This window comes from Alosa alosa, chromosome 5 (assembly GCF_017589495.1).
Source record: "Alosa alosa isolate M-15738 ecotype Scorff River chromosome 5, AALO_Geno_1.1, whole genome shotgun sequence".
Classification (NCBI taxonomy): domain Eukaryota; kingdom Metazoa; phylum Chordata; class Actinopteri; order Clupeiformes; family Clupeidae; genus Alosa; species Alosa alosa.
Genome location: NC_063193.1, coordinates 18,646,546 through 18,670,809, shown reverse-complemented (window position 1 = coordinate 18,670,809; position 24,264 = coordinate 18,646,546). Strand labels below are relative to the sequence as shown.

The window sequence follows — 24,264 nt, the reverse complement described above, 5'->3', positions numbered from 1 at the left end:
GAAGGCTCTGTCCAGTTAAATTCATGGAAAGAGATAACGAAATAAACAGCCCACATCAGCTCACTTTGTGTGGTGTGGTTTGTAGCCTGCCATACAACACAGTCTGCTCCTACTCAGTGCCTCTGAACTAACTTTAAAAGTGGTAAACATATTGAACACAGTTGTCTCTGTCAGATGATCTTTTTTAAAATATCATAAATGAGTCATTGAATGACATAACAATAGTGCATGTAACTATTCAGACATCCATGCTATCAACAGTAATAGGTTTCCACGAGAAATGGTTTATATTTATGCAGAAGTATCCATTAGCCAGTAGCCAATAAGAATGTGGTAAAACAGTTTGACTGTGTGAGCAATCATCTTGGCTGCTGACAAAAGCCATTGTCAGTATTTCAAAGCTAAAAATGTTTACTGCTGTAATGTATTCCTTATGTTAATAAATCATATATTCTTATTAGAGATAGCCTTGCTTTTGCAGGCACAGCAAGTTAAACTGTCTGACTCTGTGCTGATGACCGGGACATGTAAGTCAGGTTACACAGAAACCGTGTGTCAGTTTGTGGACACATAGCACTGATGAGCACTCTCTCCCAAACAGTATAGGGTGCAACTGCCATGGGAATGGTAGGCCACATCATATTACTTTACAAATGGATTAGCTAATGCTGAGATTTGGGGAATTCAATACCAGCCTGGGCTGACGTCTTTTACATGCGAAAACCACTGGTATTATAATGTTGAAGGTGGTCCCTGGACCCTGACAGGTCCGCACAGGTGCAAGTGAGGTGCTGTTGGAATGCAAGCAGCTGATGGTACAGTACCCACAGCGTGGTGTAGAAAAGACTCCCAGGAGATTGCACTGTTTACAAAGCTCGTGCAACCCCCTGAATACACACAGACGGGTACAAAAGTGAGAAAAGAGCCAAGAAAATAACTGTTTACCCATTATGTAACTAACACTGGCTGATGGGAAAGAACATTGACAATGCTTTCGAAGTGTGACTGACTTGCACATTAGAGACTTGTTGAGAAAAATGACTCCAAGATCTTTGTTTTGTGTACTAACAGTGCCACAAAGGGAATTAACGCTGCTATCAGCAGACATGTGAATAGATCTTCTGTTGTGTCTGTTATGCGAAAGCACAGTCCTGAGGTTCCAATCCTCAGCCTCTCGGGGTCAGGCTCATTGCTCTGTGGCCGTATTCACCAGCAGCACCTGTTGGCCACGCTCTACTTCGCCCGGGCCTCTTTCCATGAGTCGTCATAAAGGTGTGATGCAACCCTTGGAAATCAAGAGAGAGAAGTGGAGAGGACGGTGTGGGAGGAGGGAGGCAGCTCATGTTTCTTGATTGTACGTACAGTCCAGCGAAAAACACAAATGTGTTACATTTACACATTTACAGGCAGCTCATGTTTCTTGATTTTGTACGGACAGTCCAGCGAATAACTCAAACGTTTGACCACGTTTCAATAATGTGTTCCTGCGCAGGGGAGGACCTGAAGTCACTCTGTAGTGAGAAGGGATCTGGTCTTGGCCTTCAGAGTGGTTTCAAAGACACAGTTTTTCCGGAGCATTTGCCTTTTCACTTTACATGCTGTCATTGAAAGCATTGTTCTCCAGCGAGCATGACGTCCTCTTCTGTACTCTCTCTCGTGGATCTTCAGTAGTATCTGTGGAATAGATTAGAGATGGAATGTGGAGCTGGAAGACCTCTATACACCCTACCGCAGTTTCAACAGGCTTGGCAAAGGTTTGGTGACGCTGATCACAGGCGGAAACTTCAAACCATAAATTATAACACATTCTGCCCTTCATTGTCTCCTGGGGAATGCCTATTTCATATCTGTGGTCAAAAAAAGCATTCACTCACATTTTTAGGATATATATATATTGGCTTTTTGGTCTTTAAAGCTACAAACACAGCCTTTTGATGAATTGAAGAGTCAAAGCACACTTCGATAAATAATCCATTAAGACAATCAGTTTGTAGAAGTCATAATTTTGTATTGTCCAGTCCTGTGTAATATTGCACAATCTGTTCATTTACGTCAGCTTGACCACAGACTGAGCTCCAGGTGTGGAGTAATTGTTGAATCCACTCATGGAGACGAATGATTCAGTATAAGTACTGAACACATTGTCTATGTCCTTTTCTCCAGTCAGTCTTTGTAGCTCCCTTCAGAGGGCAAACCTTGTTGGGGGAGTGCCTGGAAACAGTGGCTGGAAAAAAACAAACAGGTGTGTGTAAGCGGCACTATCAGCACCCTGAATGCCCGGGATGAATTACACATGAGAAAGAAAAACAAAACAAGAGTCCCTCAGAACTAAACAAGCGAGGGAGAGGGAAGAGGTAGCATCGGTATCCCATACCACACTTGGGTCTATAGTGCCCATGGGGATAAAGGTTCGAATCCGGCCTGAGGTAATTTCCCGAGACCACTCCCCGTCACTCTCCCACTCATTTCCTGTCTAATCTTTACTATCTTGCCAAGCCCCAAAATATAGCTTAAAAATGGTAGAAAAACATCTAGAGTTACCACCATGATTACAAGCCTGCTTAACTTCAATGATAATTGCCCGCCCACCGCATACAACAGAATGTCCCGTGTTTTACTGAAGGATACAGTAGTTGCAGGCTCTCCAACTCTCATGAACTGCAGAACACCCTGCCCTCGATTGCCGCATGTAAGTCTACACCTCATTGTTGGGTTATCTCAGGCAACCAACATAGGTAAGACCAGGGAGGGGCCATACCCAAGGGACTTAATTTGGGGCAGGCTACGGGATCCGTGCTCGACGGTGCCACCCTTGGGACGGACAGCACTGTGCCCACATTGTCCCCCCAAATCATTGTGCCCAAGGTTTCCCATGGATCAAACTTCAAACAAAGCCCTCCATGTTGCCGTACCTGTTGTTTCGGGCCATGCTGGGGACAAGGCAAGCTGCTTGTTCTCACATCTCAATAGGCCCCACTGGATCCACTCAAGGGCCCTCGGCTAGTCTGCCCCGACCCTGCAGGGGCGCCCCAAATGTGTCAGGAGCAACTTCACTCAAGCACAGAGAAGGAAGCAATCTTGGTAGACTTCAGACAGTAAACAGAATAAGCCATGAATCTGTCTTGATTACGTCAAAAATGTCATCTTTTCGCATTAAAAAAACCCAGCAGTCGCTTTGAGGTAAACTGTTTGCCCTGACTGGCGCCAAGGGAAAGCCTCATCATCCAAACAACAGCCTTTGTTAGCAAGTGTTTTAGGTTACGCTCCTTTGGAAAGAAGGAAATGTGAATGATCCCTGATACTTTAGTTTGAACTGGCTGCTTGATACATGCTATACACATAAGACGCCATCAAAAGTAATAATCTTTTGAAAGTGATACAGAAAAAAAATCACAGTTCAAACAATGATTGTTTTGAAGAGAGAGTGTCTCTTGTTTCTCAGGGCATTGGTATCCAAAGAGAGGGATAATGTCATCTCAGGGTTCATTTAGTGGTTTGGCACCGTCTGTGACCCCAGGGCAGGGACACACAGAGTGCTTACTCGGATGTGGAAGTGTTTTCATCAGTGGCATAAGCTATGCTGTTTCCTCCTGCTGCTGATGCTGCTGTAGACAAAGGAATGGGCATTTGAATCATCACTACATGCTTTGGAGTTCACTTTGCAAACTTGTTTTTCAAATCAAAAGAGTAGTAATAGGGCCTTTATACAGTAAAAACAATACAGTAAAAAACCCAGTTATGTCACATTATTCATATATAGAATATAAATAAAATATGCTCTGTGTTTGTGTGGTTTAGCCTATGTTTGTTGTTTAAAAGTGGAGCTCAGAAAGTATTCTCTGGCAAAGCCACATATGGACCAATTTCTACATTGAACGCCACCTAGTGGCCCCTGTAAAAAGCACCATTCCAGCTGATCTGCGCTACTGCATGTGCCAACGGTGAGGGGAAAATGTAAAGGATGAGGCTTCTGTCTTGATTAGAACTTTATGATAGTGACTCTTGACAAATGCACAAGACACATGATTATAGCTTCAATGTCAGATTAGGAGCTCTTGCTCAATGTCCCAAAGCGCCTCTGCAGTTTGACCTTCCATGCTGAAATGCTGAACCCTTGAGATAACTTTCCAGAATGTTCTCCTTCGACCTCTCTCAGGGGGCCTTTCAATGCGACATCCTGTATTCTCTTAATGTTTCTTGAGCTTTGAGTTGATAGCTGTTTTGCTGTTTTCAGACGGAAACGAAGATTCATCTATTCATCTGGTTTGCGCCTACAGTATTTAATATAACTGATGACCACTGTTCATAACTCAATACATTTCTTGAAATATATTTAGAGTAAGTATCAGCAGTGTTGGTTATTGTGAATGTCAGAAAACATCCAAGGTGCATGTAATGTGGTGTATTTTATACTATTGAAAGACTTATCATTCTTATGTAATATGTATTTATTAAAATAATATTGAAATTACATCGGGTAGGCTACAGTTATTGCATTCAAGAGGGATGAGAAAACTGCCATGCTCTGTAATCCTCTGCAAAGTACCTGGGTAAAGGGTTTAACCCCAGCAGAGGAAGCAGATGGCCAGCATAAGCACTTAGACACACCTGTCCAACCGACAGTAACAGCTCCACTCCAAGCATGCACCGCGTGAAAAGCTTTCTGAAAATTAATGAATAACAAGGAGCACAAGGTGTATATCTCTGGTTTGAACCAATCATGGAGGAGTTATTTGAGGATTGGCCACTGTCGCTGGACATGTTTGGATCCTTGTGGTTGACTGTCCTGGGAGGCCCAGACCTGTGCGAGGACTGGCATTTCTGCCTGGGCTTGCTGGAAAACCTTTGTTTAGATCTCCTGGGAAACATAGATTCTCTGGTAGAAGACCCAGACGTGTGTCTTAACTTATTGGGATCACTCACCTCTGACGACCCTTATTTTTGGACCTACACAGATCTGTGAACAGGACACTGTTTTCAGAAGGGACAGCTTGTGATTATTGTACACCATGTGAAATCTGGGAAGCATCATAGGCTTGAAGGTCTCCAGCAAAACAGGGAGACCATGAAATGTTCATGTGACATAAATCAACCTCCAGATAAATCAAATCAATGACTTGGAAAAGCCACTGGAACTCAAGGTGAAAGGCAAAATCTTTGTTGAGTAAATAAAAACACTTCATGGCTGTTGTCACATGAATGTCCTTTATAGGCTAAATAAACTGTACAATTTATGCTCATTTTGTCAAAATTATTTAAATGATGTTTACTACTTGAATGAATACATGGATGAATCAATACATTTGCATGACACTGATAATCATGTGCCTATGTGTTCAAATGAATTGTGAACAGCAGGGTCAATTAACTTTTAATGGAACTGAGTTGCCTTTCAGTGATTAGTCTAAATATGAGAAAATACTATTTTTTACTTGTAAATCACTGACAGTGCTGTGTAGGGTATAAATTATCATCAGTCAATAGGTCTAAACAGGCTAAAACAATATAGAATAGGAGCTTCAGGTCTGCCTACGCACCCCTGATTGTAGCATATCATCTAAGGAAAGAGTTAGATTCGTAGAAAAACCGATAACATTTTCAGGAAATCTATATTTCTATAAGTTATAGCCCATGCCATGCACACATTTGACAATGGAACAGAGCGTCAGCTATATGGCTACGTCGGATTAATGTACTACACATCCCACAATACATAGCTCAAATAGGAAACGTGCAGCTTCAGATTACGCAAGACTCCCAAGGTTCAGAGGCAGCACTTAGTACGTTGCCTTTTGACACGCAATGACATCTAGAAATAGGAATGGGGTCTGGATTTTGTCACCAGTGTCTATGTAACAGACACACAGAAATGTAAGACTTCATTTGTCTATTTTAATATTTTGCCAAGAGAAGCTTTTGAATAGATTCCATCTCAGTAACGTTACTGGAGCTAGCACTAGCTAATGTTAACATAAATGTGTTGCTTTCACAAGGCAAGCGTTGTGTGTCAGACAACCAACCAAGCAGACAGTTGGCTAATGTCGCTTAGATATGATTTTTAGACGTTTACTCTGCAATGTAAGAATTGTTGGTAATGGGTATACCTAAGTGTGGGTAATTCCACACTAGTACATTTGTTTGGGTACTTTTATGGGGTAAAACGATATCCCCGTCGACTCCTCATTCGAGCTCTTTTTTCTGTCAATGTTAACAGTAAGGCTACTTCTGTTTATTTTCCCCCTGAGCTAGCTATTTTCTCTTCTCTCCCTGAGCTAGCTATTTTCTCTTTGAAACCTGCCTAGTTATTTCATTGTGTTGTACACGTGAACACAGTTGACGCATCTCTCTCATGTTTCCGATAAGGTGTGTTGAGTGATGGCTTAGCTCAATTTGGTGTGTTTGGACACACACTTCATCTGTCAGAATGAGTGGTGTGGCCCTGGGCATCGAGATTGTGGTGGTGTTTTTCCTGGCACTGTTCCTTCTACACCGCTATGGAGACTTTCGCAAGCAGCATCGCATGGTCTTGTTTGCAACTCTTCTTGCCTGGTTCCTTTGCTTCTTGATCGTTTTCATCCTGCCGCTGGATGTCAGCACGGTGAGTTGACACATTCCACACCTTGACACACACAAGACTTTATCTTTATCGTACATTGACACCTCCTATGTGTTTCTTATTGCAGAGTATTTATAACCAATGCAAGATTAATAGCAACAAGGAAAAGGCTGCCGTTTTACCAACAGAATACTCAAATCAGTCGACAAATTCTTCTATTTCTCCAACGACAAGGTCCTTTTAACCGCCTCCTTTCATGCATTCAACTAATGTCATATTTTCTTGATCTGAACAAAGCTGCTGTTATTTCAGGCTGTTGGTTAATTAAACAAGGTCAGATAGACTGTGTTGTGTAAAGTCCATACTTTTCTCCATGCCATATACTACAGTACAAAAAAGGTCTGTCATAAGCCTTGGAGCTACATACCTGATGGAATTCTACCTGTGTTCTGGCGAGTAGTATACTGGACCTCACAGTTTTTGACATGGTAAGAAACACACTGTATCATGACATTAATCAATCATTGGCTGTTCTTTAATATTACATTACATGACATTACATTTGGCTGACACCTTTTTAGCCAAAGCGGCTTACAACATGGTAAACAATTTAAAGCTTTTTAAAACAATTCTCTCAACAATTCTAGAAACATTTAAAACAATTTAGAAGGTAAAGTACAATAAAAAAAAAAAGTGCATCACTGAGTGCTGTTTTTACAATGTAGGTTATATGATATGTGTGTATCGAGGTAAGTGACTATAATCCTTTAGAGTTTTTCTTTCTGGGTCTGGTTGTAAAAAAGTTCATCATGCATCCTCTTTGTTTGCAGGTTGCTCATCCCGTTTATGCAGTCGTATGCACGCTCTGGAGGCTTCTCCATCTCGGGGAAGGTGAAGACTGCTCTGATTGAAAACGCCATCTACTACGGCACCTACCTGCTCATCTTCTGCTCGCTGCTCATCTACGTGGCCGTGAGCCCCAAGCTCAATCTCTCATGGTGAGCATTTCACTGCTTCCACACTTTTGTCCCACAAGTCCTGGAAAATTACCTCCAAGGGGCAGATATTTCCAGTCTAAGTTATGGTTGAGAAACTGCCAACAGACTAGAGGCATAGTCGTGAGACCTTGTAGACGACTAAACACAAGGTCTGTCAGTTATCTAGTTGTCTTACACGATATATTAGTGGCTTTTTGAACTTTGTCATTTGTAAACATTTGTTCATAAGACATCAGAGATTGTATGGCAGTAGTACTCTATATCTTATCATAACCTTAACATTGGTACATGTTGTTCACAAAATCCCCACTATTATGTACGACTTTGTGATCTCATGGCTCCAAAATGTCAAATGGATACCAGATTACCAGTTCACAGTCCAATCACATTATTATGACCGCCACGCAGCGAAGCGGCGGTCATATAGGTTTAGTCAGAATTTTTTTTTTTCTTTTTTTTTTCTTTTTCGCATGCCCAAATTTCCGTCAATGATTCCCGGGACACTGAAAGACCGGGGTACACGAAACTTGGTGGGCATGTAACCCCACATGGATAGCATGGAACCATCGTTTTTGTTTGGATCTGTAGCCACCCCGCTGGACTGGACCCCCCGAAAGGAGGGTAGGGCAGACACAGTTTTCTGTGAATATCTCGAAAACGGTAGGGTTTAGGAGGACCATTTTTTTTTTATATGTTGATCTCAAGGGGCCATGTCAACCCATTCCATAACCAATCATTTCATGTATAGCGCCACCTAGTTAAACACAAAAAGTAAAAATGAGGTGTTGTAATTGAAGGTATCTGTGACCTAACATAGTCAAAACTGCAACGAAATTGGAAGTGTAGGATCATTATGACACCCTCTGTATGCACGCCAAGTTTTGTGGAATTCCGTTCATGGGGGCCACACAATAAATTAATTTATGTTACTATACACCAACTGGCCTGTAGGTGGCGGAGACAGTTTTCTGTGAATATCTCGAGAACCGTATGGCCTAGGAGGTCCACCTTTTTATGTATGTTGGTCTAAGGGGGCATGTCAACCCATCCCATTACCACTTATTTCATGTATAGCCACCTAGTTAAAAAAATTAAAAAGCAAAAAAATTAGGTGTTTTCATCACAATATCTCTGGCTGACAAGGTCAAAACTGCACGAAATTAAAAGTGTAGGATCATTATGGCGCCCTCGAATGCATGCCAAGTTTTGTGTACTTTTCGTTCATGGGGGGCCTTACAATAAAATAATTTATGTGTACATTTAGTGACGTACACCAACAAGGATTCCCGGGACACTGAAAGACCGGGGTACACAAAACTTGGTGGGCATGTACCCCCACATGGATAGCATGTCATTTTTCGTTTTGATCTGTAGCCCCCCCGCTGGACTGGACCCCCCGAAAGGAGGGTAGGGCAGACACAGTTCTCTGTGAATATCTTGAGAACTGTAGGGCCTAGGATGACCATTTTTTTCCGTATGTTTGCCTCCAGGGCTCATGTTAACCCATTTCATGTGCACACATGTGCACAAACAGATACACACACACACACACACATACATTCACAGTAATCATACGTATGACACATACTCACACAGTAGACGTATGTATGCTTGCATGCAGGCGCACACGCACACTCAAACACACACTCACACTCACACACACACTCACACTCACACTCACACTCACACTCACACTCACACACACACACACACACACCCACACACATAACATAAACATAACACAAACAATCAAGAATTTCTCAGAATTATGAACAGGCAAGATGGAGGTGGGGTTGTATAAAATGAATTTTACATGTGAAATCTATGAACTAATCATGTTTTGGTACTTGTTGTCTAGCAGATACCAGTGAGAATTGAGTGTGGATAATGCAATTCAGTGAGACAGTTAGAATCAAATAGGCTTTTCAGCGTGATTTCTTTTTGTCGAAAAAATGTGCTGGACTGGGCGGCGGTCATATTTTGTACCGCTCTGCGGTACATCTAGTTTATGTGCAGTGTTGAGACTGGTGCCTGATTGTGTGTCTACTTGGGTGTGTCTGTCCAGGACTCAGCTGCAAGTCATCGGTATTACAGCAGCCAACACCTGGGGCTTGTTCCTGCTGGTGTTGTTGCTGGGCTATGGCTTGGTGGAGATCCCGCGCTCTTACTGGAATGCCTCCTGTCACGGTCACCTGCTAGCCAAGACCTACTTCAAGGCCTCCAAGCTGATGACGGAGAAGGCCGACGCCGAGGAGAATCTGGAGGACGTCATGGAGGTGAGGGAGGTTAATGGATCTCAACTGGCAAAATAGTGCAGCCATTTCACTGAATACCTCACATTTCCTCCAAACGTTGGAATGAACCATTTAATTCATTGGAACTTCCTGCAGTAGTTTGGAAAGCCTTATATAAAAATTGGGACAGATGAGCTCCTATGATACAATGATGATTATGGATTGTTTGTGTCCAGCCAGCCAGATTTGTCGTAATGCATAATTTGACAGTATTTGCTCCTAACTTTATAAATATACATGACATCACAATCATATCTCCACTCTCCAGGATGTGAGGAATGCCAGTGAGGCAATCAAATATAACCACCCTCTTAGGAAGTGCATTGACACAGTTTTAAGAAAGGTAAGGTCAACATGGGAAAGAAGTATATTTACCAAGTAATAAAACAATATTGCAGCGACCATTCTGCCAGTGATTGGTATGGCTGTAGAGTGAACTCATGATCCCCTTCTATTATAGAGCCCTACTGAGTACCAGGAGAAAATGGGCAGGAACATGGATGACTACGAGGACTTTGATGAGAACCGTAACCCGTGTCCCAGTAAAAAGAGCCTGGTGAAGCTGCACAAACAGGTACAGCAGCTGCTCAGTTCTCAAGGCGTGTTTGCTTAGCTCCCTGGCCTGGCAAATGACATTCAGTTGGGATTTAATTAAGGCCTTCAAGATTCAATAAAGCTGCTGGAGGCTAAGCATATCAGTAAACAGCATTACGCTTATCAGGTCTGAACCAGAACACGGCTTCATCAATCACGACCGTGTCACTCATGTGGTCATAAACACGATGGACATTGTTTGTGTGACCCGCTAAAGCGTTTTCTCCATCACCCCCCCAGGTTATCTATGCAGTGCAGCGGCACAACCGCACCCAGGTGCAGTGGCAGGCGCTGCTGGAGGAGGCCTTTCACCTGGAGGACGTGGCTAAGAATGAGACCAGTGCCGCCCACCAGTTTGTGCACAGCTTCCCCTCCTCAGAGCCACCCGGGTGGCTTAGCAGAGTCCTCTATACACCCACCATAGGTATGTATGGTATGTTAGGTCAGAGGAAACATGGTCAACTTTAACCCTGGTAGGAAACCCTTGTTTGGAAGCATCTTGTATAGGTCAGAAAACTACTCCTGAAAACATATGGAAAGAGTAAAGACAGTTAACTGTGTGGTACTAAATTGTGGAGTTAGACCATTAAACAGGACATCATCATGTTCAGTGGACTTTACCGGAGAGAAGTGACATGGATTACTCGATATAGCACTGTATGACTGGCTCCATACACTCTCACTTTATGGCCCCATCGTGAACATTACTCTATACCTAAGCTAAAAATTATGTCATGAACATGTGACTTTCAGTCACGCAGGAGAGAAGTGACAAAGTCTTTGTTGTATGTTTCTGCAACTCTGACATAGCATTTTAGAAAGTGTCACAGTGTGAAAAGTTGTGTATTATCTCCATGAAGGAGACCAATATCCACTTTATTCCACTCCTTTGCCAATAGTTGTGGCATTTTATTGTGTTCTGGGACTTCAGACCTGTCTATCTAGATGTCTGAGTATTGGCCAAGCCCTTCAGATTACTTTCTAAAATCTTACAAAGCAGACACATCACCAGTGTTTATTTTTTCAAATCAAGAGGTTAAATATTGGAAGGGGAATAGGACCGAATGAATCACGTACCATCATTGTTAGATTATTAAAGGGAGTGTTATACTCCCTAACTGCTAATCTCAGTTTGATATGACTAATAAGATATATGGACTTCTGTGTATGCAAACCTTTCAATCATTCAGTCAGCGCTAACAATCTCCTGAAAAGACCCTTGAAATAGTCAGGTATTAGCAAGATATATATACATATAAGATGTATATTGTGCTCTGTGAAAGCATTAATAAATGTAGGTGTTTTGTGTTGTTGTTGTCTTGGTGATTGTTTACAGAGTGGTACTGGGAGTGTCTGCTGCGGCGCTGGTTCTACAGGGCGCTGGCCGTGCTCCTGATGCTGGTCTCCGTGGCGGTGGTCTGGTCCGAGTGCACCTTCTTCAGCCCCCGTCCCGTCCTCTCCCTCTTCGCCATCTTCATCCAGCTGGCCGAGAAGGAGTACAACTACTTTTATATCGAGGTGAGAAGGACCCTTGGAGGATGGACTGTGAAGCGAGGTTACTGGTCTATCCAGCTCACTTTGGGAAAGAAAACTGCACCAAGCATCATCTACTGTTTAAAAATTGATGTGTTCTTTTGTTAGTTACGTCATTTTGTATAGTAGCCTTCTGAATCTGCATTCTAGCAGGAGCTAAAGATAGAAGTCGTCATTGAAATCTATCAGTGTGTGTAACGAGTGAGTCATCGTCAATGCCCTACCCTTACCCTCCTGTTTTTGGGACTGTCTGATGCCATGACTGCTCTTGTCCACCAGATGGCGTGCTTCTTCACCATATTTTACCTGTGCTACTGCGTGTACTCCACCGTGTTCCGCATCAGAGTCTTCAACTACTACTACCTGGCCCCGCACCATCAGACGGATGCCTACAGCCTGCAGTTTAGCGGCATGTATGTCAACAGTATCAGTGATGGAATAATGTAGCATGCACTGTGTTTTAATGTGCTGTGCAGCCGCAAGTCAACGCTAACTCTGTCTGTAGGTTGTTCTGCCGACTGACTCCACCCCTCTGTCTGAACTTCCTGGGTCTGATCCACATGGACTCCACCATCTCTGGCCAGCAAAGAGAGCAGACCGCCTACACTACTGTGAGTTACTACGCAACTGGTGAAACCTGTTTACTACAAATGAGTGAAACCCGTTTACTACTTTAAACCAAACAATGGATGGTGCCCTTTAATCACAGATTCAAGCATTCTTGATGCTTATGTGTGTGGGTGTGTGTTTGTGCACTGTCATCCTTAGATTATGGGATCCATGAAGGTTCTCTCGTTCATCGCTAAAGGGTTCTACATCTACTACCCCATGCTCATCCTGCTGCTCTGCATTGCGACCTACTACAGGTGAATAACCCGTCTGTCCACACTCTGTCCACCACTAACCAATCTGTGGTCAGAAAGAGAAAGAGAGCAGGAGTGGGAACCAAATTGCGAAACAACAGACATAAAATCCACCCAATCAGTGCCTGGGTGGAGTAAAACATAGTAGTTCTTTTATGTTCTGATTGAACCGCACACTTGTCATGTTGTGTGACGTCAATATTGTGTTTGTTTTGTCTCTTCTATCTGCAGCCTTGGAACACGCTGTCTGAATATGCTGGGCTTCCAGCAGTTCATGGGCGAGAGCAACATGACCACAGACCTGGTGGATGAGGGCAGAGAACTCATCAAGAGAGGTGACCACATCTCCTACATCTTACTTACAGTATAAAGTTTGAATCTTTTTAAACAGATGAAATGACATTTAAATAAGCTGTGTTAAATGAGGAATTTAGAAAGGATAGGCCTCCTACCAGTCAAATTTCATGTACTCTTCATATGGGGCTAAATAACAGTGTAACCCAATCCATGGAATGCATCTGGTTGGCCTGTAATTAAAATGTGCATTATTTATATCAGAGTTGTTCCATTCTATGTATAGAATCAGCCTTCTATTCCGTTTTTCTGTCTATGTCTTTTTAGAGGCAGTATGTAAGTTGACCTCTTTTCTGTGTTCTGTGTTCTGTGTTCTGTGTTTGCAGAGAGGAGGAAGCGTCAGAGAACAGAGGATGGGGAGAACCGTAGGAGAGTATGTGTACTCCAGAACTATTAGAACCACGAGCAAAACACCAAACACAGCCTACAACATCTAGCGTGAGGGTCCAGGACTGGTTCACTGAGATCTTTGTTCTGGTTCTGTTTTTTTCCAGGAATGGAGGGAACGGTACGGAGACCCACGAGAAAAGTATGCCAGCCGGAATCGGAACACGTATTCGGAACTGAAGGAGAACAACGAGTCAGTTATGAACAGCAGTGCATGTGAGTAGAACCACAGCTCGAGAGCTTGTCAGCGTGGAGTTGACCGGAGCACCAGGTAGCATTATTCCTCCATGTGAGAGAACGGAAAGCTGGAGTGGGTGCTGACTGGAGCATCTCCCTTCCTCTCCCTACAGTTGCTCCACTGTCCAGGAGAGACCGGAGTGACCAGACTGAACTCCTGCAAGACGCTGAACCTTTAGACTTCAACGCAGAGGAGATCACAGAGACCGAGGACCGGCGGTAAATGAATTATTTCTTCACTCAAAAGATAAATGATTGATCCATCGTTGGGATGATTAGTTATTTAGTTGACTAATTGATTGATTAATCACTTTATTAAGAAGCATGATTGAGCACATGACTTGAGCCCTGTGTGGAGTGAAAGATAGCAGGATCATGTCACCTGACTTTAGAATTCTGTTTTTATTCATGTTTTCTCCTCAGGTACACTGGGGGGCGCTATCTAGCCACATCATTGTCTCGTGGTCGCATATTTGACGACATCTGAGTGAAACGTACATCCCAGTGACAATACTGACAGACTTTTCTTACTCTGACCCTACGAGTGGACAATGGAGGATATTGTAACGGAATTATCATGATGTCACCTGACTTGTGGACCTTTTTAGGACTTTGTTGAGCTGTTTCCTGGTGTTTTCATAGTCATTGTGTTTATTTATTTGGGGCTTGCACAGTTGTGTATGGTTCTAACCAGCCGAGGGCTCCAGCATTACATAGGGTGGATCCCGTTTCGTTCACTGCACGAATGAACGAGTGAAGCTTTTTCAGAAGGGAACTAGCTTCCAAAAAATTTCTATTTTTATGCAAAGGGAATTGTTAAAGAATCACGGAAGTGCTGGTTTTGAACACTATTGCAGAGACCCCAAATTGAGAGCCCTTTTTTTTGTGTGTATAACATTATTGTGTAATATTGCTTAAAACCCCTAGCAAAGAGTCTGTAGTGGAACATTGTGAAGTGGCACTTCAGCACTATCATGTGGACAGAAGTTAATGTAGATCTCATCATCAGCGTTTCTGTGCTCCTGAAGCATTGGCTGGAATTTGGTGGTAGATGGTGTTTTCCATCAAAAGTGCCAAGACCGTATACAATCTCCTTATTTTGAGCCCATAAGGACACCACGTAGCTGAATTTCACAAAAAAATATGTATTGGATTAGAGTCTCAGACTACACCTTTAAGGTAGAATAGAAAATTAGGGAGGCCTTTTAATCTATTCACCAGTAGAGCTAATACATAAGATTAGTGTTCCAGCTCAGATGTAACAGTCAGAACTGAGGCCACTTGGTAAATAATCATCTCCACTTCCATTGTCTTTTAGTTGTTACCCTTTTGTTTGTTTTTTTCCTCTTCTGTATTTAAACAAATGCCCTGTATCTGTGAGCCTCCTGTGGAAGACGTCTCTGTATTGTTGTATGAGAGCCGGTCACCTCCTGACCCTTCACCCCTGGTGTGGTGCAGCCTACCCATGGCACCACAGGGCTTTCCAACACAACAACAAGAAGTGTCACCTCTGACCTCAGGGATAGCTTTAGCCCAAAAAGGGTCGTCCCCCCCTGACGCACATGCTTCCTCTTCAGCTTGCTTCCTTGTAGGTATACGCTGCTGCCAGTTAACTGTTTGTTGGCCCGCAGTTCCATGTTGGTGTGAGCAGGGGAATCAGTGATGCTTACCCACTGCACAGGCCTATCTGATCTGAAAACAGTTAGAAGTGATATATGTTTGCTTTATGTCTGTGTTTGTAAGGGGACTGCCAGTGCCTTGAGTTCATAGTGGCAGAATGGATGTAAAGAGACACTGGTCCAGTGAAAGATTGGCCAGACTATTTTTGAAAACTCATTCCTTTCGCATATCATGTATATTTTTTATTAACATCCCCCTTTTCATTGGATGTGTTACTTGGTCTGACTTGGAGGTTTTTTTTTTTTTTTTTTCTTTCTTTCTTTTTGAGGAAATTTGTGTAAATCAAGAATGCTGTGTACAGTGTGCGTGATGGTATTTATGATTTTTTAAAAACTCCTCTGAACAAAACAAAATCCTACTGTGTCATGTGACATTTGTTTATTTATTTCCATCTCTTCAATACCTCAAATAATAATAATAATAATAATAATAATAATAAAAAAAAAAATAAACTTAACAGCTTCTGTGTACATGTTATTTCACTCAGAGTGAGACGCTGTTTAAATAGACAAGTGAGAGAGCGAATGACAGGGTTTAAAATTCTCTGGCACCATGCCAGAACATTTGCTTTAAGGCCAGGAAAAAGATGAGTATGTTTTCCCGCTGCACCTGTGCAGGGTGGGGGGGCTGGCCCTGTGCGGGCTCTGCTGGGGTTAATTACTGCTTTGGAAACAGTGGCAGAAGTGGCCAGCCTGCCGTTAACGCGACTCAGCGCAGTGCTCAGTGCCCCGTTAATTCCCATTCAGGCTTGCAGCCTAATCAGGCCCTGCAATCAAAACCACTCAGGCTCCACACACAACACAGCGGGCCCAGGGCTTGCGTGACAGAGAGCGCTTGTCTGCGAGGGGACACTTGTCACCGCGGCACCTGGATCTACGCATAACCTCCCACCAACCCACACTACTCTAATTGCTTATTATTCTCCCTGATTTATATTTTCAACCCCGATCAGCACACAGATGTAGAGTGGAGGGAAGCTCTCTTGTCACGCGAAGGGGCAGTACAGTTACGGTTCACGGAAGACGGATACTCTTTTGTCTAGGCGGTGACGCCAAGGAGGGGTGGGGAGGAGGGGTTGTGTGTGTTTGGGCGGCAAATGGGTCTGGGAGGAGACTGACAGTATTGCAGGTGGTGGTGCTGGTGATCACCACACGAAGCCCACTAGTGGAGACTCCGACCCACCCACTCCGGTGGCCCCTGCCTTCCCTGCCCTGAGCACTCAATGAAGGCCAGGGAACAGAGAGGGAGGGAGAGAAGGAGGGGGAGAGGGACAGAGCCCATCTTCAATAGGGCTGACTCCATCCATCCAGCCATGGGCCGGCTCTGGGGGCCTGGCTGGGGGAGGGCTGCTGGGGCTGGAGGGGTGAGCAGGGGTGACTGGCAGTGAGGCATGACGGTGCGGGCCTCATTTGCGGATCGGCGTCGGGTCAGCGCTGCACAAAGTAGCACTGCTGAGGAGCAGGAACCAGGGGAGGCTGAGTGACACAAGCAATCAGGACAGCCGTCAGTTTGGAGGAAACATCAGTCAAGTGCCACCCTAAACATCCACTGCACCCCTCCCCCCGCACCCCCCAACACACACACACACACACAAGGCCTAAAGTGGGCTTCCCAAAACCTGCCAGGGAGAGTGGGTGGAGAGAAGTGAAACGTCCAGGCCAACCCTCCACACTGGTCAACCAAATCCAATAATTGTAGAGCAGCCAATTGGGTATGTGGCTCCAGGCGCTATTTCCTCGTTTGTACTTGTGTGGGAAAAAAACTCCTTCACGCCTGCAGTAGAGCATATCAGCCTTTGAGTCATTATTTGATTGTCACTCCAGATTATAACTGGCTGCATCAATCAAAGGACCAATTATCAGATGATCCAATTAATTTATCTCCTACCGTGTCCACTGGATACACAACACTAAATGTGACATTTGTGTACAAGTGCAGCTTTGCCAGAATCTATTTTTAAAAGGCCCTGTTTACAGCCATAATAGAGTCACCCAGACTGAGCTGAAGACAGGCTCAGAGAAAAACAGGATGCTCAAAATTCGCATGAAGACAGAAAGATTTCAGATCAGCTTGGAGGAGCGTCAACTCTAATCATTCTTCTAAGGAAAGGACAGTTTTTTTTTATGACAGGAAAAAACAGAAACCGGATTTCACTTGGTCGATGGCCAATTGTGATAATTGAAATGTTTATGATAAGCAAGCATGCTGATAAAAACAAAACCTCTTGCAGATATTCAGTGTGTCATCCATTTAATTAACTCATCTGGTCCACTGCAGCAATATATGAAAGAATATAAAAGCATTACTTCAATCCATCAAACCATCCAAGTCTCTGTATGTCGGTTTCACAGCATTATCCAAAACAAACCCCTGCACATGCACCAGTCCTACATCAGTCCGGTTTAAGTTTGCTTCGCCCCTCGTAGCTCTGAAAGGCCGCTACTCCCAAGTTCACCAGTCCGAGCGTCACCAGGGCAACGAGGAGAGCCACGTCCAGCAGGCAGCGCTGGTACCAGGGCTGCTGGAGGGAGAAGGGCCACAGGTGAGACCCACCGCCACTCTGCATCACGTGCTCCACCCACAGCACCAGCCGCTGGCCCGGGGGGTGCGGGAGTGACCGGTGGATCCGACTGAGAGACTCAGCGGAGGCTTTATACCTGCAGGGGGACACAGGAGTGGGTCAGGGAGATGACACGTTGATAGCAACACAATACACTGACAAAAGCAAAAAGACAGCTTCTACCCAAGAACAAGTCTGTTCAACTCTTTATGTTAGTGTATATAGTAGATGACATAGTTGTTAAAAAATAACATGGACCTTGATAAAAAAAATAACAAGGACTATTAAACCATGAAGTATTCGGCCTCAGTTTTTCCTAGAACCTGTGGAGGGAGAACACAACAAGTATAGCCTTTTTTAGCCTTGACAACATCATTGCGTCATCATGTTAGCCTCTTTACCTTGGGTCTGTTATGAGTGTGGTCACTGTGCCACTGAGGACATCTCTCTGGATATCTGTGGGTTTGACCGCTAACCCCAGGCCTTTGGCTTCCACTCGCACAAGGTTATCAAACTGGTCGCCGAAGAGAGGCACGCCTAACACCGGAACAGCGTGGTACACGGCCTGCAGGAGGCTATTCTGACCTCCATGAGTGACCAGGAGACGCACCTTGGGATGCCCTGAGGAAAGAAAAAGGCAAATGGAACTCCAATACAGCCAGGATCAGAATCAGATTTCACTGGCCAGGTATGGTCACACATATATAATAATAATAATAACACATTTGTTTCTGGCCATTTGGAGTCACTCTATCAGTACAGACAATACATAGACAATGATGATATATACAGTATATAGGAAATGTGCACAATATATACAGGCAACACCATGTACATATTATTTACAGACATGTTACATACAGATAAGACATAATAAGCAATGATGTTTTTTCAGTATTTTTGACCACACTGGTACCTAGCAGGTCGTTCTGAGGCAGCCAGTCCACCAGTTTTACATTGGGTGCAGGTTGAATGTGGGGTGGCCATCGCAGCGGGTGGTACCTCCAGACGACGCCCTGGGGGATTTGGGCGAAGCCTGCGTTCATCTCCCTCAGCAGCTCCTCCAGAGGGACAGAGGACACCATGGAGCCCAGGGTGACCACTATGAACCCCTCCTCTGGATACTGACCAATGAAGTCCTCCAGGTCCTGCAAAAAAAAAACTTTTTTTTCAACATTTCCTCAAATTCAATTAGCCGATATGCAATTGTGGAAGACATAGACAAGTAGAAATGTGTGTACTAAGTATTTATCTGTGACAGCCCTACTAAGGCTGATGCTGGCCCCTTTTAAGATATTCATTAGATCCTAGTTCTGGAGGGAGGAGAGTGCATTATGTGGAGGGCATGTGTTGTGTCCAGTGAAGTCTATCTCTCTGGGGATAACTGGCTTGTGGCTGCAAAGTCGTTTTTTGACCCTTCAATGTCGGCTCTTCTTATCATTGTGAAGCAGAATTCACCAAGTGTTGGATTGTTCACGCACTAATAGGGAACGTGAGCTGGGTTAGACTGTCGTGAGACAGGTTAGTTTTACCCTACTGATTTGTTGTTGGGGACTGGGCACCTGAGACAGTGGCCTGGCGGGTTTGGACAGCAGTCCCCCCACACACACGGTGTAGGGCATCAGTGGCTGTGGGAACTCCAGGGAGAAGTCTGTGTTAAAGGCCCACAGCTCCGCTCGGCTGTACAGCTCGGACATGGCCGGCGGCGAGAGGAAGTGGCGCTCCGCCACGTGCTGGAACCTCTGATGGATCAGCTGCTCCGCGATGGGGGATACCAGGGAAAACACGACATTCTTGAGACGGCCGAAAAGCCCCATCCGGTCAGACAGCTCAGAGTTGAAGACCGGCACGTGGGACAGGGGGCTGGGCAGGCCGACGGAGAGGGGTCCGTTGAGGGACCCGGGATAGAACGCCACGTAGCGCAGGCCCAGGAAGTGGGCCAGCAGGAAGGAGCAGGGGTTGAAGGCGTCCAGTATGGCCATATCAAAAGATTCCCTCCGCAGCAAGTCCATCAGCTCAGAGTCACTCAAAATGAGATCGCAGTGGTAGGCCAGGTGTCCCATGAAGTTCAAGAAGCCACTAAAGTTACTCCTGTGTGCAAGTTCATAAATGAAGACAAATGAGCATCTCATATCATGCCATCTTCGCTAGTATCTCAACCTCTGTTTGTAGCCCACTTATTAACATCACTAACGTGAAATCTTCTAGTTTCTAAACAAAAATACAAATGAATAATACCACAAACAGCTTCACCTGCCAAGAAGAAACTCTTTTTGCTGCACAAAGAACCATCCATTGTATTCTTCAATGTAATTCTCACCAGGTGACCAGGTGGTTAATTCATAGCTGTTTGGGCGTCCAGCATACTCAAGTCCTAAAATGACAATATGTGTTCCACTGTTGACCAACTGCTACTGTCAGCTTCATCACAACCATAGAAGAAGAACAAAAGTGGAACAACAGGTGAGTGAAGTTTCCCATCTTCTGCCAAGCTCACCTTTAATGACCGGATTGCCCAGCTGAAGCAGCATCCGTACGCTGTGGCCACTTTGGTGGAAAGAGTGCGAGACCTCATCCATGAGCATGTAATGGCTGCCCCCTGCAAGGCAAAACCAACCATCTCTCACAGCCTCGGAATAAATGTTCCAGCAGCGGTCACCTCTACAGTACGTTTACATCTTCGCTCACTTGGAACTGGCCAAGCTCAAAACACTTAAACACACACCACTTACTGCGGAACCACCAAACCACAAAACAGTCCCCAGCCAAAACACTTAGCCCTTACTGAGGTACTTACCAATCAAACAGACTGTGAGGATCTTGGCGCTCTGCAGGAGGACGAGCCAGTCCAGAACTAGAAAGAGGATCACAAACACATTCGCCATGTCAAATCTCCAGTGCTGCCTGGTAGGGGCCGTGCATAAGATGGTGCCTGAAGTCTGTCTGGGGATGAAGTCTTTTGGCTGGATTAGTACACCCAAAGGTCTGTGGACAAAGAGTCGGGGCAACAGAGAGGGAGAAAGAGGGAGAGAGAGAGAGAGAGAGAGAGAGAGAGAGAGAGAGAGAGAGAGAGAGAGAGAGCAAGAGACACATTCCCAACCCCCTTTCATTCCCTTGCATAACCGAGTAAGACAATGGAGGCAAAGGACGGCGCAATTTCAGTTAGTTCTGTGCGTTTTGGTCTGAAAGTGACCATCATGTAATATATGTAGCACAAGACACAAAACTGTATCATGAGCCTTTATAAAAGATATAGAGGAAAGTTTTACCTAATGTTTTCAGGCTATTATCAGAGAAGTAGCAATTGGTTCAGGTCAAATTGTAGCATTTCAGGTCAAAATGCATCATTTATTTGAGTCTTATTAATCTTTTTTTTAGAACACCTCATTAAGCAACTTAATTTGATTTCAGTAATAACTACACAAATGTAACAAAAAAAAGGTAAAAATTCCTCTCAAATTCCATCTGCCCTATGTCAGTTGTTGCAATGTGTGCATTATCTTCTACAGACTTTTAAGAAAAAAATGCCCACACTAACTGGTAGATGTCCAGAAGATACAGCAGCTCTCTGATGTTCTCAGAAGTACATACGTCCCGCGCTACCTTCAGACACAAGCGCCTGTATTGCAGTCACTCATGGATATCATGCACACAAAAGAATGCATGTGTGCTTTAATAGTCTAAATTGTACATGCTTTCAGATATGTCTTAGATTTTGCCTAAATGTACGGAACACTACATTAATAGCAAAGCCGGACAGTAACGGAGTACATTTACTTGAGTACAGTACTTGAGGCCAATATTGTACTCTTTACTCCACTACATTTCTATCCATAACCGTGAGTACCCGTTACTTCTTCTAAAAGAAAAATCTCGGAAACCCTCAATTTGTTGTTTCCCTCTCAAACGTGATTGGATTGTGCAGGCACCACTGATTGGGACAGCCTATCAGCAATCACCTTCAGCTTTCCGCCAAAGTCAACTCCATGGTCAGATTTAGATAAGAGACGAAACCATGGACGAAACAATGGATGAAGACGCAGCAGGTCCATCCCGGGAATGTGCTAACCCGTGGTCCCACCTCGCCAGACTATTTCAATTTTCTGAACAAGTTAATGATAGTTTTCGCTTCAAGTATTTCAATTACAAAATAGTATTTTGTATTTGAAATATGTATTTTAAATACATGTATTAGAAATACTGCCCATCCCTGGCAACATGGTAAAAAGATGAAAATGACTTGATTTTTACTTTCAATTCCTTTTACATTCTCCAAGGTACATTAACATTTTTCATAACTCCATGTAGGACGTTTTTGTACATAAATGTAAGCACTGTGGCAGTACTAATGCAATATTTAAAAAATGAAGGCTACTCTTGTACTCTTGATACTCAAGTACTTTTAAAAACAAGTACTTCAGTACTTTTACTTAAGTAAACATCTGACTGTTGTACTTTTACTTGTACTTGAGTAAAATTTAGCAAGGGGTATCTGTACTTTTACTCAAGTAATGAAGCTGTGTACTCTGTCCGCCTCTGATTAATAGCACAATCCCATTTTCATGTCCTGTATGTCTGCACTGTATAACGCATTTTACTGAAGATCAAGTGATGTATTTAATCTACTAAACTATACGTATATACCCATCTGAGGGTCACATTCTTCACTGAAAGACACTTGTAGATCACACGTCATGGCTGACCAGGAGCTCACCATAAGCCTGCAACTCTGCAGCATCTTCAGCCTTTCCATAAATGCCTTTCTTCACAAATTTTTTCACGCAAAGCTGACATCCGCAGATCCCAGCAGCAACATTCATCCTTTCCCCACATTGGCACTTCTGGATGCGTACGCGCGTGGGCTCGTCTCTTGAAACATAAACTCTCCAAACAGACTAAAACCTGGAAAAGAATTCAAACTGGACTCGGCCATAGCTGGCACAACCACAGTAGAAACAGCTCCAACATCTGAGATCTGAGAGAAACGGTCATCATTAGGGGACTGATGGGCGGCGCATTGGTCTCCATAACTGAATAATAGGCAATAGGCTCAATCCTCTGCCAAGAGGATGAGGAGGTGGATTTGCATCAGTAAGTTTGAAAAAGGTGGTGGCCATACTGTCTCCTGTTAGATAGTGCTTAACGCAACACAAAATAGGAAACAAATCTGTCACAGATTAAAATATGGTATATCATATGCTATAAAATATATAGATAACAAATTATCCAACATTAACCTGGCTAAAATAACACTAAAATAGTCATCCAAAACTAATATCAGATTACTTTAAAGAGCAACATACAGAGATGATTTTATGTATTTAAAATGAATGCTAAATAATCCTTCAAATATATACACACAGCATCTATATCAGTGCACTTTGCATACTCATCGGCATTCTCCATCTTTGTTTGTTTGCGTTTGCTAATCAAATCACTGCCGTAATTACCACAGAAACCAACTAATGATGGCAGAGTCATGGCAGACACTGGCATAAGTTGGGACTTAGATCAATTATATCTGTTGCCAGTGATTTTGTTAGGACAGGGGCTGTTAAACTGTATCAGGGCATCAGCGATCTCTAACTGATGTTCACCATCCAGTTCACCATCCAGTGTGTGCTCTGGTCATTCTTTATGATCTAAAAGTTTTTCTTTCGATATTTATTTATTGTGTTCATATTTTCCAATTATAAACAAGATAACTTTATCACTGAACAATTTAGTTGAAATTAGACAAAAATGAAATTTAGTTTTCCTCCAATCTGACCCATAGATATTTTAGCTCATACAAAAAAAAACAAAAAAACATTTAGGCCTACCTTTCATAACATACTGAAATGTGCTAGGGCCTAGAGTTAGTGTTAGTGCAGCTTTTCAAAGTAGAGAGCTTTTCAAAGAGCGTGTATAGGACTGTGGAAAGCTTTTACTTTAATTATGTGATTCAGCAGTGGCAGACGCATTATGTCAATCAATAGTGTCTATCCGTATTAAATGATGCATTCAGTTCAAATTATGAAGTCGCATTGATGCTGTTCATAGACTGGAAAACAAGTAAAGTTACCATAACAATCCCTACCATGCTCGCGAGTGATATGGTTCCGAGTGAGCCGATTGGCAGTTGGCACTGAGTCATGCTTGACATGTTAATTTCCTGGACAAAAGCGTCTTTGTGTCCTATCAAAAAAGTATGTGAAGTCATTAGGAG

General features: G+C 43.6%; 2 protein-coding genes across 3 annotated transcripts; one reads left to right on the top strand and one right to left on the bottom strand.

Annotated features, from left to right (window-relative positions):
• The first annotated feature begins 5,728 nt into the window (after window positions 1-5,728).
• On the top strand, window positions 5,729-15,896 carry lmbrd2a (LMBR1 domain containing 2a). Its single transcript, XM_048244189.1, has 18 exons — window positions 5,729-5,871; window positions 6,364-6,598; window positions 6,684-6,790; window positions 6,946-7,044; window positions 7,387-7,554; window positions 9,620-9,830; window positions 10,117-10,191; window positions 10,309-10,422; window positions 10,683-10,866; window positions 11,779-11,960; window positions 12,255-12,388; window positions 12,481-12,586; window positions 12,744-12,841; window positions 13,070-13,173; window positions 13,519-13,565; window positions 13,687-13,795; window positions 13,930-14,035; window positions 14,240-15,896. Exons 2-18 carry the CDS (start codon window positions 6,425-6,427, stop codon window positions 14,301-14,303), a joined length of 2,082 nt encoding a protein of 693 aa, XP_048100146.1. The 5' UTR covers window positions 5,729-5,871; window positions 6,364-6,424; the 3' UTR covers window positions 14,304-15,896.
• A 1,833-nt stretch (window positions 15,897-17,729) lies between these two features.
• Window positions 17,730-23,196, bottom strand: LOC125294851 (UDP-glucuronosyltransferase 3A1-like). Of its 2 annotated transcripts, XM_048243889.1 has the most exons (8): window positions 22,771-23,196; window positions 20,854-20,910; window positions 20,554-20,655; window positions 20,310-20,430; window positions 19,619-20,147; window positions 18,973-19,204; window positions 18,458-18,677; window positions 17,730-18,153 (listed from the first exon to the last, which is right to left on the bottom strand). In XM_048243889.1, exons 1-8 carry the CDS (start codon window positions 22,874-22,876, stop codon window positions 17,889-17,891), a joined length of 1,632 nt encoding a protein of 543 aa, XP_048099846.1. In that variant the 5' UTR covers window positions 22,877-23,196; the 3' UTR covers window positions 17,730-17,888. The 2 variants fall into 2 exon arrangements, with proteins under 2 accessions (XP_048099846.1, XP_048099845.1); XM_048243888.1 differs by lacking the exon at window positions 22,771-23,196 and having other exon boundaries at window positions 20,854-21,251.
• Window positions 23,197-24,264: the final 1,068 nt, after the last annotated feature.

What these genes read in the sequence shown, in the direction of transcription:
- lmbrd2a (XM_048244189.1), top strand. Translation starts at nt 6,425, where the DNA reads ATGAGTGGTGTGGCCCTGGGCATCGAGATTGTGGTGGTGTTTTTCCTG. An exon ending in TCTATTTCTCCAACGACAAG is followed by an intron (nt 6,791 to 6,945) that starts GTCCTTTTAACC and finishes CATATACTACAG; the next exon opens with TACAAAAAAGGTCTGTCATA. An exon ending in ACCTCACAGTTTTTGACATG is followed by an intron (nt 7,045 to 7,386) that starts GTAAGAAACACA and finishes CTTTGTTTGCAG; the next exon opens with GTTGCTCATCCCGTTTATGC.
- LOC125294851 (XM_048243888.1), bottom strand. Translation starts at nt 21,166, where the DNA reads ATGAAAGGGGGTTGGGAATGTGTCTCTTGCTCTCTCTCTCTCTCTCTC. An exon ending in CCTCACAGTCTGTTTGATTG is followed by an intron (nt 20,656 to 20,853) that starts GTAAGTACCTCA and finishes TTTGCCTTGCAG; the next exon opens with GGGGCAGCCATTACATGCTC. An exon ending in GCCTCAGAACGACCTGCTAG is followed by an intron (nt 18,678 to 18,972) that starts GTACCAGTGTGG and finishes TTCTTTCCTCAG; the next exon opens with GGCATCCCAAGGTGCGTCTC.